General features: G+C 44.5%; 1 protein-coding gene across 15 annotated transcripts in view; it reads right to left on the bottom strand.

Moving 5' to 3' along the window:
- Positions 1 to 8,315: 8,315 nt before the first annotated feature.
- Positions 8,316 to 14,602, bottom strand: part of LOC310836945 (5-hydroxytryptamine receptor 2A-like) — a 241,768-nt gene continuing 235,481 nt past the window's right edge. For all 15 annotated transcript variants that reach the window (XM_083722949.1, XM_083722952.1, XM_083722955.1 and 12 more), the window contains 2 exons: positions 12,821 to 13,021; positions 8,316 to 9,733 (listed from right to left, as the gene is read on the bottom strand). In XM_083722949.1, coding sequence (XP_083579075.1) covers positions 8,907 to 9,733; positions 12,821 to 13,021 — 1,028 coding nt within the window. In that variant the 3' untranslated portion in view covers positions 8,316 to 8,906. The remainder of the gene's footprint in view (positions 9,734 to 12,820; positions 13,022 to 14,602) is intronic.

The following is a 14,602-nucleotide window of genomic DNA, read 5'->3' as shown; positions in this document are numbered from 1 at the left end:
ATTTATTTTAAGCTGAACTTATTCAGTATACAGCTATTCTATGATTATCAGTCTATCCTAGTGAATTGGTTAGTCTGCACTTTTGCTCAACTGCATTTTTTGGACTGTCCTGGGAAGGAGGATGTGGCAATGAGGACCATTAAGAGTTAATTCTTGAGAGATTTGGGGATGGCGGGGTGAAAATAAGAGATAAGGACAGGCGAATTCCTATAGCAGCCTCCCTAAAAGCTCTTCTCCCAGTGTTTTGGAGTCCAACTTTCATCAGCCCTGGTCAGAACCACCATGCTGATAGGAGGACCTCACACTGGGGAAAGCTGGTCTATACGAAAATTAGCCTGGAGTAATTTTTGAGATGGGAAGAGCCCTGTCCCCTCCAGCTCTTCTCTGTGATGCTGCAATGTGATGGAATGTTCATAAACATTCTACATGCTGAGGGTGAAACTGACAGTGGAATACCTACAACTAGTATTAAGCAAGAGGATAGTAAATATGACTGAACTTAAGAGGCTGTGTGGTGTAGGAGGTTCAGGCAGACAAGGAGACATGGTGTAGAGAGGGAAGGAAGAGAAGCAAGGGGAGATGGAAAATAACCGACAAGAAAACTCATCACACAAAGGCCGAGGGGATTTGAGTGGCAGCACTCCTACCATGCTCCAGACTTCAGCATGGAGAATATCTGGAGAAACGCTTTTTGAGAAATTCAAATTGTGTTCTCTCCTACAAAAAATAAAGCAGAAGGATCCTCACTCTGACAGTCTACCAACCTCATAGCAATATGCCAGAGTAAGGTGAAAGTGGGCAGGATCAATATTGCAAAAATTCCAGTAATTCATTTCCCAGAAGCAACATCCTCTGGCACATGTCAGAGTCTTCTGCAGTCTTCTGATCAAAATCCAACTGCTGCCTCTGACAAGTGCTATTTGCATATTTTGTAAAGATGAAACATCCAAGAGACATCTTGAGGCACCTGTTCTATCCATAGCTGTCAAGCGTCCCTTATTTGGAGGGACAGTCCCTTATCCCAGCGCCATGTCCCGCTGCTGTCCCTTATTGATGGATGTCCCTTAAATTTCCCGGGTTTCAAAGGAAGCAGCTCCTCTCTCTCCCTCCCTGCCAGCCAGGGAGGAGAGAGGCTCCAACTGTGTTGATTGGCTGCCCGCCCCGCCCCCCTCCGGCCTCCTCTCACCAGGCTCGGCCCCTGAGACCACCTCTCCACCAGGACTGGCAGGAGCCTCCAGCCCTTCCACCTCCATCCTCCTCACGGCCGCGGAACTGAGCGTCTCTGCCTGGGTCCTCCCCTCTGCCCATCACCGCTGCTCCCGCTCCCACTAGGCCGTACTGCAGCTGTGACGCCGAAGGACCCGGATGAGATGGGCAGCCTGGCATGGCCTATGAATTGCTGAGGAGCCTTGAGAGGAGAGCGAGGGCAACCATAGAGAAAGCAGTTCAGAGAGAGGAGGAAGAGGAGGAGGAGGAGGTGTGGGCAGGTGTTCCAAGGGCTACAAGGGAAGGACTGCAAGCACTTCTCCCATAGTTTAGTAGTGGTAGACTAGTATAGATGGTCTGATCTGTGGGTTTACTTCGGGCACTATTTCCCCCCGCCCCACCTGATGGAATTGAGAACTGCAGATGGAGCACGAGAGAAAAGATACAGAACTGCAGCAGCATCTTCGTAGCTTGCACTTTGTTTTGCGCGAAAAGTGGTTGCTGCTTCTAGTTATTTAATTGCAGTGTTTCATCGGCTGGTGTCTTGAGCAGCAACCTCTGGAAACGAAGGGCTAAAAACCAGCGCTGCTCTCCAAAATTATCTGGTCCCTTTTAACTTTGTATTTCAGCTGGTAGACTAAAATCCCTTACTTTGGCTGCTTGCCCCTTATTTTCAAATCTGTAAGTTGACAGCTATGGTTCTATCAGTACTACATATTGCAGAAAAAGGAAACATGAACAGATTCTAACTGGTTAAGAGGTCCTGATGATGGGATTCCTTCAGAGAAAATAAATTTATTTTCAGAGTGCCAAAGAGGCAGGGTACAACTTCATAAATGCATATTGAATGTTTACATTTTAAATTAGATGTCTGTCTAATTATTGTGTGATCCTTGGGAAGGGCTTAATATACCCCTCTGTAGCATTGCTTTGTGATCAAACCCATCCTGGGAAATTCACTTCATTGGGTAGCCTGTTGAGAGACCTGTGTCTATATCACTGATTCCATTTGTCACTAGTTATAATAGTTTAGAATAAAGATGCTTACATGAGTGGGAACAAGATAAGAGTGCTGGGAAAACTGCAGAGCTATGAGAAGCTTAAAGAGAAGGTGCAAGATTGGTTACACTATTTTCAAATAAGAGAGGTTTATAACCTGGATAAAAAAAATGGTTTCCAGGTGGAAAAATCAAAGTTAGAAACAGAACTGTTAGAACCCAATGCTAAGATACTATCAATAATGTACAATCTGCTGTTGAAATGGAACACTGAGGAAGAAACGGTAAAATCTGCAATGATAAAATGGGCACAAGATCTAGGATATAATATTATGTTTGCTGACTGGCAGAAGTTGTGGACCACCGGGATTAAATTCACGGCATGTAATGCCCTAAGAGAGAATATTATAAAAATGATGTACAGGTGGTACATGACTCCAGTCAAGCTAGCAAAAATATATCATTTGCCCGACAATAAATGTTGGAAATGTAAAGAAACTGAAGGTACAGTGGTGCCTCGCAAGACGAAATTAATTCGTTCCGCAAGTTTTTTCGTCTTGTGAGTTTTTCGTCTTGCGAAGCACGGTTTCCCATAGGAATGCATTGAAAATCAATCAATGCGTTCCTAAGGAAACCGCCTTCAGACTAGGTCCGGGGACAGTCTGTCCCCCGACCTCTTCTGAAGGCTGCGGGGGGGGGGGACAAGGGCTTTTCTTCCCACCCCCAGCATTTTAAAAAACCCCGGGACAGCGGAGGACTTCTCCGCTGTCCCGGGGTTTTTTAAAATGCTGGCGGGCGGCAGCGCTGCCGTCCGGGAAAGCGGAGAAAGCGCTGCGTTTTTCCGCTCTCCTGGGCAGGCAGGCAGCGCTGCGTTTCTCCGCTCTCCTGGGAAGGCAGGCAGGGGGGAGCAAAGACTTTGCTCCCCCCTGCCTGCCTTCCCGGGAGAGCGGAGAAACGCAGCGCTCTCCTTCTTCTGAAGGCCGGTGGGGGGCGAAAGTCTTTGTCCCCCCCCCCGCCGCCTGCCTTCAAAAGCCGTCCGGGAAAGCGGAGAAAGCGCTGCGTTTCTCCGCTCTCCCGGGAAGGCAGGCAGGGGGGAGCAAAGATTTTTGCCCCCCGCCGGCGTTCAGAAGAGGTCCAGGACCTCGGTGGGGGTGCGAAGGCGGGTGGGGGGCAAAAGGCTTTGCTCCCCCCCGTCTGCCTTCAAAAGCCATCCGGGATAGCGGGAAGCGCTTCCCTGCTATCCCGGACCGCTTTTAAAATGCTGGCGGTGGGGAGCAAAGCCTTTCGGCCCCCGCCAGCCTTCCTGGACCTCTTCTGAAGGCCGGAGGGGGGGGAGGCTTTGCTCCCCACCACCAGCATTTAAAAGAGGTCCCCGGAGATTTCCCTATGGGCTTTCTTCTTGCGAAGCAAGCCCATAGGGAAATTCGTCTTGCGAAGCGCCTCAAAAAACGGAAAACCCTTTCGTCTAGCGGGTTTTTCGTCTTGCGAGGCATTCGTCTTGCGGGGCACCACTGTACATTCTTTCACCTTTGGTGGACGTGCCCAAGGATTAAGGCTTTCTGGGAGATGATCTATAATGAAATGAAAAAAGTATTTAAATACACTTTTCTGAAGAAACCAGAGGCCTTTCTCCTGGGCATAGGCCAAACGGTGCTAAAGAAGGATAGAACTTTCTTTATGTACGCTACAGCAGCAGCAAGAATTCTCATCGCAAAGCATTGGAAGACACAAGACCTACCCACTCTGGAAGAATGGCAGATGCAATTAATAGACTATATGGAAATGGCGGAAATGACTGGCAGAATTCGAGACCAGGGAGAAGAGCTGGTGGAAGAAGATTGGAGGAAATTTAAAACTTATTTACAGAAACATTGTAAAATTTTTGAATGTTGATGGCATTGAAATGAATTGAAGGGGTTCTAGCAACAAGGTAAAATGTAAGATCGGATTGATAATAGACAAACTAAATAGGATATGAATTTGCTGAACCAATTTTCAAAAGGGATACAAAAAAGGGAGGCGTGAGGAAGTCAGGAAAATAAATTAACTAAAGATGAGAAATTTAAAAAGAGGGATTTTTGTTTTCTTTTTTATGTATTTTTCTTTCTTTTTTTCTTTTTCCTTTTCATGTTTAATGTTTGTACCTTTGTATTTTGTAACTTTGTATTTTTGTGTTTTTGTATTTTTCTGAATTTCTTTACTGTTAAAACTTAATAAAATATTATTATAAAAAAAAGATAAGAGTGCTGGGAAGGTGGATAGAGAGTAGATATTATTCTGTAAACCGGCCTGGCGAACCAGAGCAGCGCATGGAAACACTGTTTACCTTCACACACCTATTTATCTACTTGCACTTTGATGTGCTTTCAAACTGCTAGGTTGGCAGGAGCAGGGACTGAGCAACAGGAGCTCACCCCGTCGTGGGGATTCGAACTGCCAACCTTCTGATCAGCAAGTCCTAGGCTCTGTGGTTTAACCCACATCCCTCACTGAGGACTACTCACCTGAAAAAACCTTGCCTTCAGTGATGCTGGAATGATAACCTTCTTAACACAGCCAAGAGGAAGCAATGCTGCCTCTTTGGTAACTTCTGCTAGAAAGATGCAAGGAGGAGTCTGAAGAGCTTGAAAGAAGGTGGCAAACACTTAGCAATGAACGTGGTGCTTTAGACAGAACTGCATTGGCAGTTAATACCAATAACTGTTGTTGTTGTTGTTGTTGTTGTTGTTGTTGTTGTTGTTGTAACTGTCATTGTATATGATGAGCTGTATAGATTATTAGATAAATCTACCCATCAAGGAATCCTCAGTTTATAAAAAAAAAAATTGGGCTTCAACCAGGTCTTAAGAACTAGACTGAAATGTCATTATCTACATGAGAGAGGCTAAGTATAAATAAAGCAATCAACTAAAGACTGCCATCAAGGTAATCTAAATTTTGTGCCAAGGAATGATTACTGTATTTTTCCGTCTATAAGATGCCCCCAATTTTGGGGGACTCTGATTTAAGAAAAAATTGTGTATTTTACTATCCATATATTAGATGCCCCCGAATTTTTGACATTTTTTAAAAGGAAAAAACCTAGCCTTATACATGGAAAAATACAGTAATTTTGTGAATCTTCTATATCAGGTGTGCGGAACCTCCAGCCCTCCTGATGGTGCTGAACTAAAACTCCCATCGTCCATGGCCGCTGGCCATGCTTTCTGGGGTTGATTGGAGTTGTACTTAGGAATATCGGAGAATTCCAACAAAAACAGAAATGGGAGGGGAAATTGCTTTCTTTGCCCCATGTCCAGAACAGAAATCAACCCAGCGTATGTGATCACTATTTGCTGTGGCTGCTGCATTCAACAGCCTCAAGCAATATGTAATTGATTATGTGACTCCTCTTCATTTGCAATGCGCCTCCTTTGTACTGAATTTGATGGGGTGGAATATGAACAGCCTGCAGTATCAGGTCAATGGCCCATCAAGCCTAGTAACCTGCTCTCAAGGTGGCCCACCAGATGCCTGTGGGAAACCAGGGGGCACAACATGAGCACAACAGCACTCTCCCCTTCGATGGCTTCCAGCCAACCCAGTACTCGTAAGCATTACTTTCTGTGACTGTGGAGGTAGTGTATAGCTGTAACACGGATTTCTCTAATCCTCTTTTAAAGCCTCCTAATGTAATACATAATGTAACGACAACTACATAAATTGTGTAGGTTACCACTTTGCCATAGCAGACAGTGTGAGACAAATAATGGAGTTTTCAGTGGAAGATGAATCACTTCATGTGATGAATACAGGACGGAATGGATAATGATAATCAATGGATAATGATGTCTTCTTACATTCCTAGGAGTACTCCAGCAACATCTGGTGTGCCACAGAAGTTCCCTACACCTGATCTATATTATACAAAGAAACATGTTTCTATAGAGATGTTTTGCGCTGTTTATTTGGTTGTTGCTCATTGAGAAACAGCACCAGATACCAAGGCACAGAAGACTGAACTTCTCAGAATCTCGCACTGACCCTAAATCATCAACATACCTACAAGCCTTTGCAGGCACATGACATTTAGCAACTAGCTATTTTTTAAAAATCTGGAGGTTGTTTAGATACTTAAATTTGCCCTCCTACCAAGTTATGTGTTTTTAATGTGCACACTCAGAATCTACGCCACTCCAATACAATAAGAAGCTGCCATTCTGTTGTACTTGTGCTGGTAAAAGCTTTTTGTGAATAAAAGAAAAATATCCCTTTGTCTCCTTTGAGTAATAAGTTGTGGTGCTTTGCTGAATGATGTTACCTTGTCTGTTATACACAGCAGTCCACTTACATGCAACTTCTTTCCTTTAGGTAGTTTCTCTTAGTACACTGGGGCAAAATGGGGGATTGCTTCAAGCACCATAATGTTTTGATCAACTAACTACATCTTTTCAAGAGACCTGAACTCCATGTTCCTGCAAACCCTGCCTAGCCCAAGAAAATTGGTTGGGGAAACTCATTCAAAGCAGTAACTTTCATCAGAAATCTCCAGAGGGTGAGGTTACCTACAGTATTTTGGGAGAAATGATTCTAAGCAAGTTAGCTACATGGAAAAAAATTAATGTACAGAGGAACACCAAGCCATTGGTGCGAGTCATCAGCAAAAGTTTCAATGGAATCCCAAAATTTCATTGGACTTACAACAAGGAACAATCCTCGGGTCTGGTTCTCTTGAAGGCCACAGAGGGTGAGGATACAGTTTCCTTCCTGCACCAGATTTGTTGCAGAAGGCACCTAGGGGTGGGAATTCCTTTTTCCATTTGCACTCCATAGGTAGACTATAGTTCACTGGTTGGGTGAAAGTACAATGGCTTCCATTCCAGCAACTCAAGTTTCCTTTTTAACACTTTTCTCCACTTTTCTCCATATTTTAACACTTTTCTCCACTTTTCTCCATATTTGATCTTGTGCATCTCCCTATGGACAAGATGGAGAACCTTTTCCTATGAAGGGCTGCTGGGTTATAGAAAGTCAACTAGGCAGAGCCATGGACCAAAGTGAGTGAAGTCTGCAGGACTATGTAGTTCTCTCACTCTCTGCCATCTTGTCTGTCTCACTCTCTATTCCACCATATTTCTGGGGGATGCATGAATTACAGTCAACCTGCAAGTTCACCATCCCAGGTATGGTGCCAGCCTGAATCTTTGCTTCCTGGTGCAAGATCTATTTTGGAGAACAATGGGGAACAGGAAGAGCAAGCTAATTGTGCATTCTCTCTCCTTCCCCTTCCTCACACCTGATGAGACTTTTAAAAGCATTGCCTTCTAGGATGTTGGGAAAGGGCTAGAGAGAATGTTCAAACAAAATAACACTTTGGAGGAAGCACTTTGGTCACTTCCCTTCCTACTTAAGAGGAGGCACATTTCTTTAGGAAATGTCATGCACCAAAATTGCAACACAAACATCCAGCCCTGTTGATAGGTTCTCACAGGCAGGCTTTTAAAAATCTTGCCCGGTTAGAGCATTTTATTCTGCTCCTCATAACAAAGGAACATAGGAAGAGCCCTGCTTCCTAGTCCAACATCCAGTTGCCCACGATGGCTTTCCAGGTGTCTATGGGAAGCCCACAAGGAAGAGACAAGCCCTCTCATACTGTGGTTCCTAAGGAAGTGGGATTCAGAAGCCTGATATCTCTGATCCTGGAGATAATATCCAGCCACCCTAACAAGTAGCCGTTGTAGAATGTGTCTAATCCAATCTAAATTGGTGGTCATTGTCACACTTTATGGAAACAAATCCCATATTCTGACTGTGCACCGCGTGGTACAATTTTCCTTTTTATCTCTCCTGAATCTTCAGTTGTATGGCCCCATTAGGTTCTAGTATTTTGAGAGGGGGGATGTGGGGGGAAACCCTTTGTCCACTTTCTCAACACCATGCAATATCATATACACCACTAACATGCCACCTTTATTCAACTTCTTTTTCAAATTAAAAAGTTGCAAATATAATGTAGCTTTTATTCACAGGGGAGTTGTCCCAGGCCTTTGATCCCTATGGTTACTTTTTTCTGCACCATTTCCAGTTCTACAAAGATCCTTTAAAAAATAAAAGGAAGACGTGGAAACATGATTTCTTTAAAGGCATGGTGGTATTGACAGGTTTGTTTTGATCCCTTTTCTAATGATCCCTTAGCCTGGGATCAATCTTTTCCCACAGCTGTCATTCATCCAGGTAGTCATTTTCATCAACTCATCCAACACAACCAAGCACAACATGCATTTATCCAGGGTTTGCTATCAATGCTAGCACAAGAAACGTTGAACTATCCAAGCCCATATCCCTTTATTTGATTTGTGACTACTCATAATGGACCATTGAGGACTCAAAAAAATACCACCTGAGATTAATAGTCAGCACTTTTGTTCATGCAGCAAGGGGAGAAAAATCAACATTTCAGAAGCAAAATAACAAATGCCACTTTGGGTCTGGTACCCACTGTTCCTATAGAGGCTCTGCCTCCTCTGCTTTTAACAGTAAGTACAGATTCTGTTTTAGGAATGATGGAAAGCAATGAGTTACAAATGTGAAAGTTCAAATTTTAAAAAAGGAGAGACTGCTTTGTTCAGAATGCATTATTTACATCATTCTTTGATTAACACATACATTGTCTGTAGCTGAGCCACAACGAAATCTGGAGCGTAGGTGTGTCCTTGAACAGTCTTACACACTACTCGTTTTCTTGCCACTGCAGTTGTTTATCGAGAGCTCTGAGGTTCCTACGTGCATTTCCAAAGCATCCTCCGTCTCGTCCATCTCCATGCTGTTGAGTTCATTCCCATTGCGGTAACTGTTCAAATTGAGGTCTTTCCCGTATAAAGCTGTTGTCGAGACGTTTGGACACTGGTTGTGCCGCTGCGCTGACTTTTTGCCATTGTTGTAACGGCAGCGGATGTAGTTAGAGAAAGCCCTGCGGTAGATTTTGTTGAAGAGTGTGTATACCAGGGGGTTGACCCCAGAGCAGATGTAGCCCACCCAAACGAAGACGTCTAGGAGCTCCCCCAGCAGAGCCTCATCACAGGCTTCCTTGCAGAGGACAGACATTATGTTGGTGATGAAAAAGGGGCACCACATGATGAGGAACAGAAAGAAGACAATCCCCAGGACCTTGGATGCCCTCCGCTCATTGTTGATGGACTGCATGGTGCCTTTCCGGAACAGCACCCCTTCCTTGTTGACAGGAGAGTTCAAGTGGGATGCGGCCTCATGGTTCTGAAGCATGGAGAGGTTCTCCGTGTTGTTCTCCTTCTTCAGACAGCTCATGCTGCTCCTCCTCTGCTTGGGCGCCTCCCCGTACAGGAACACAGATGCTTGTTTCTGCAGCACTTGGATGGTCAGGCAGTAGGCAAACACCATGATGATGAGTGGGATGAAGAACGCCACAAAGGAACCAATGAGGACAAAGTTCTCATCATTGAGGACGCAGCTCCCATTCACAAACACCCGGGAATCGTCTTGCAGGCCGATGACTGGGATGGGCAGCGAGATCCCTGAAGAGATCCATTCGGAAAGGGAAGGCCAAAAACAACAGCAGGAGCAGCAAAATACGTTATTTCAGTTTATATTTATAACCCATTTTATAACCCCACTTATATGCTTGGAATGGATAATGATAATTTCATTTAACAATAGGGATGAGCAACTCTTCCTGTGTCAGTTTCTTTCATTCCTAGCAGATATTAGACATCAGTTTGCATTTTAAAAGTTGCCAGCATTTTAGTGGACATTTATCTCAATATACTAATGTTTCTATTTCATTTCCCTTATTTATACACATTCTTGCAAGCACTGGCTAAACAGATAGAGCTCTGGGAGAAACAAGGTTAGCCCACTTGCCCACCAGATGGCTCCACAAGTATAGGGAGAAGATGGCCAGCCATCTTGAACTGACTGCCCACCCAAAACATTCCATACCCACCAACTTAAATAGTTATTTTAATCAGCTACAAAAGAAACAGAGGAAAGGATCACATATCTTGTCCACAACCTTCAAAAACTTGCTCCAGGCAACCCTCCCCTGAAAAGCTTCCCACAACCCAAGATTGCATTAAGCAGTGGCTGAAGCTATTACATCATCCGGCTTAATTCCTAGCTCCTTTGTGAGCAGAGTATATGGCATCAAATTGTGGGTGGGGGTGGAGAAGGATGCTAACTTGGCAGGGCTAACCTTTGGATATCTGTGTTACATCTACACTGACTAAAACATCAGTGACACTTCTCTGGCTTTTAAAGAGCAAGGCTGGTATGGCATATACTAAGATTTTGCCCTAAAAAAAACATGGGGGGGGGGGGAGAGCACAGCATAGACCACGTGACTCACCAGGGAGCACATCCAGGAAGAACGACATCCCAGTTTTTGATCTGCAGAAGTTGGACAGTGTGACTTTCGAGGAACCAAAAGTAGACTAATTGAATTTACTGAGTTTCTCGTGTCCTTTGGTTCCAGTGGTTCTACGCTGAGTAGGACTAACATTGAAGACAACCCTTTGACTTGGGTAGGGGGCACACCATTTGCTGCTCTGTCTCAGCTAGTAAAATGTCCTGGGCCCATCCTAGAAACCTGACCTGGGTCAGAGCTAGGTATGTCAGAGAATTCCACCAAAAACAGGAAAGGAAGCAAAAATTGCTGCCATTCATGTGTTTGTCTTTGGTAAGCAAATGGAAAACAGTCAAGTGAATATGATCACTATTTGTTCATATTGTTTTTAAGTCTGCAAACAATAAGCAGTTAATGTGTCACCACAACATTGTTTTGTCATTTCCTTTACATTGAATGTAAGCTTCATTGCTCATCAATGGTTCCTCTTCATCCTGGAGAAGAGTGACTAGTGGGGTGCCACAGGGTTCTGTCTTGGGCCCGGTCTTATTCAACATCTTTATCAACGACTTGGATGATGGACTCAAGGGCATCCTGATCAAATTTGCAGATGACACCCAACTGGGAGGGGTGGCTAACACCCCAGAGGACAGGATCACACTTCAAAACGACCTTGACAGATTAGAGAACTGGGCCAAAACAAACAAGATGAATTTTGGGAGAAATGTAAAGTATTGCACTTGGGCAAAAAAAATGAGAGGCACAAATACAAGATGGGTGACATCTGGCTTGAGAGCAGTACATGTGAAAAGGATCTAGGAGTCTTGGTTGACCACAAACTTGACATGAGCCAACAGTGTGACGCGGCAGCTAAAAAAGCCAATGCAATTCTGGGCTGCATCAATAGGAGTATAGCATCTAGATCAAGGGAAGTAATAGTGCCACTGTATTCTGCTCTGGTCAGACCTCACCTGGAGTACTGTGTCCAGTTCTGGGCACCACAGTTCAAGAAGGACACTGACAAACTGGAACATGTCCAGAGGAGGGCAACCAAAATGGTCAAAGGCCTGGAAACGATGCCTTATGAGGAACGGCTAAGGGAGCTGGGCATGTTTAGCCTGGAGAAGAGGAGGTTAAGGGGTGATATGATAGCCATGTTCAAATATATAAAAGGAGGTCACATAGAGGAGGGAGAAAGGTTGTTTTCTGCTGCTCCAGAGAAGCGGACACAGAGCAATGGATCCAAACTACAAGAAAGAAGATTCCACCTAAACATTAGGAAGAACTTCCTGACAGTAAGAGCTGTTCGACAGTGGAATTTGCTGCCAAGGAGTGTGGTGGAGTCTCCTTCTTTGGAGGTCTTTAAGCAGAGGCTTGACAACCATATGTCAGGAGTGCTCTGATGGTGTTTCCTGCTTGGCAGGGGGTTGGACTCGATGGCCCTTGTGGTCTCTTCCAACTCTATGATTCTATGATTCTATAAAGAGTTATGCAAGTTAAGTAACTCACATCACTTGCATCAAATAGCGGGCTGCAGGGTGAACAACTGAGTACTTGGTGGGAACCAAAGTGCAGTGGAATGGAAGCAGCACTGGTGGTGATGAATGCAGGTTGGAATGGATATTTCTGCTTTCTTAACATGCCTAGGAACCCACCCACCAAGTGGGTCAAGACCTTCTCAACATTTACCACTTTCCATGCTACTCTCTCACTTACAAAATGTACAGTTGTTTGGTGGGAGATGCAGGATGTGAAAGGCACGAAGGACAAGCAACATTTCAGTTGGCAGAATGCTGAGGAGGTTCAGTGGATGGCACTACTTCAGGCTTCAGGGGAAGTGATCACTTAGAAATAAAACCCAGAGGGGTTGCTGGCATCTTAAAGGTAACATGTTTAAGTGTTTGTGCAGAAGATTACACACCTGCACATGCCCAACAACTCTTTGCTGCAGATGTATCTATGCTGTTCACACAACCCTTGTCCAATAGGCTGGGTTTTGGCCAGCTTCAGATATTGATTGGCTTGCTCATATGGGTATCATAATTGATATTGGAAGGTGAAGTATAATGCTTAATAAACTCTGCCAGCCAATTAAAAAGAAAGCTTTATTGTTCGCAGCAACAGTCCATTATCATCAGTCATTGCAACCCATATTAACTGAAATTTATGGGAATTTTTTTCAAAGTAAATAGAGGCTGGAAAAAGAAAACCACGCCAGTATTTACAAGGTTATACCTGGCAACAAGGGAGGGTGACTTACCTATAGAGATGGTCCAAACAGCAGCAATTTTCATTATTGCCTTGGTGCGAGAATTAAACCGGCTGTGCTCGATGGGGTTACGGATCGCAACATAGCGGTCAAGAGAGATGGCGCAGAGGTGCATGATAGAGGCAGTAGAAAAGAGGACATCTAAGGAAATCCAGATTGGACACAATTGTTTAGGTAAGGGCCAAGCATAATCTGAAACACAGAAAGAGAGAGTGGGAGAGAGAGGGGGGGGGAAGAGAAGCAAGGGGAGAGAAGACAGATTAGTTGGGGGAGGGTTTCACAACCTAGCTGAGGCCCAGAATTGCACTGGGTGGCACATGAGAACTGCAGGAGAAATTCATCCCTTTGCATCTGGATGAAAAATGGCCTAATTCACATTTCTTGAACCAATACGGGAACAAAAACACAATTATCTGAAGTTCACACTTCTCTGAATTTTGGTGCTGCAGCTCTCTAGCCAAACTATGGATACAAAAATGTGTGTAAGAATACATCAGCAAGCAGAAATCGGGGAGAGGGCTTTGCAAAATAAAAATGGCACATTAGTCAAAATTGCATACAAAATACGTATATAAAGAGAAATTTGCTCTAAAATTGCTGGTGAATTTTCACAGGGATTTAAAAAAGAAACCACAAATTACTGTGAAAAATTAAGATTGGAATAAAATGGGAAACTGGGAGAAACTTAAACTGGTGGATTCACTCACCCCTAGGGAGCCCCTAGGTTTGTAGTTCCCAAACCGGGTGCTATGAGAAATCTGCTGAAGTGCCAAGAGAAAGGAAATAAAGAAATCAAAGCTGCAGAGGGGGAGTCCCCATGGCTGAGCAGGAGAGCACAGGCTCTGCATGCAGTAAGCCCCTGGTTCAATTCCCAGCTAGAACAATTTTAAAGTATCAGGCAGCAGGGAAGGGGAGGGACCTGAGACCCTGGACAGCCACACAGAGACCTAGTCTGGTCTAGGTGGACAAGGAATATAGCCTGGTGGCACCCAAACGTGGTTCCCAAGGATCAGCCAGCACAGAACCCACTGAGATCCACTTCCATGTAATCATGCATGCAACTATGCTATAAACACTCCTAGATGCCCAGCCACAGTGTTTTAAATATTGAATATCCTGGCTGCCCTTCCTACTGCCTGCCTTTCCAAGGGGACAGGTCAGGCCATGCTGCTGCACCTCGTTATTGAATGTGTTTGGATCATTTTATTGATCCTGGAGCAGGCAAAGCCCTTGCTCTAAGACTGAGCTATGACCTTCTACTCAAATGGGAGTACAGGAAACTGCCTTAACCTGAGTCAGACCATTGGTCGATCTAGCTCAATACTGTCCACCAGGGCTGGGTGATATATCAATATATTGTCCAAATCTAGTTTGAAGTCCATACTGTGTGATATTGGTTTCATAATTTTTGACCTGGCAATATATCACGAATCATTGTGTGTGTGTGTGTGTGTGTGTGTGTGTGCGTGTGTGCGTGCTACACAAAAATCGCAATGCGGGAAACACTGTGAAGCCAGCCATTGCCTCCTCACAGCTCAATCCTTATTTCAGACATTGTGATATATTGGCATATCACAATGTGTAGCTGGTGATGCATCACAATGTTTAAAACCAGATATTGCCCAGCCCTATGTCCACCCTGACTGGTAGTGGGCTCTGCAGGGCTTCAGGCAGGACTCCGTTCCAGCTCTGTCTAGAGATGCCAGGAACTGAACCTGGAGCCTTCTATTTGCAAAGCAATTCCCCCCCCCCCCTCCACTGTGTTATGACCCT

Source organism: Podarcis gaigeae (assembly GCF_964106915.1).
Source record: "Podarcis gaigeae genome assembly, chromosome: Z".
In the NCBI taxonomy this organism is placed as follows: domain Eukaryota; kingdom Metazoa; phylum Chordata; class Lepidosauria; order Squamata; family Lacertidae; genus Podarcis; species Podarcis gaigeae.
The sequence above is the reverse complement of the archived record's forward strand: the minus strand, read 5'-3'. Positions and strand labels throughout refer to the sequence as shown.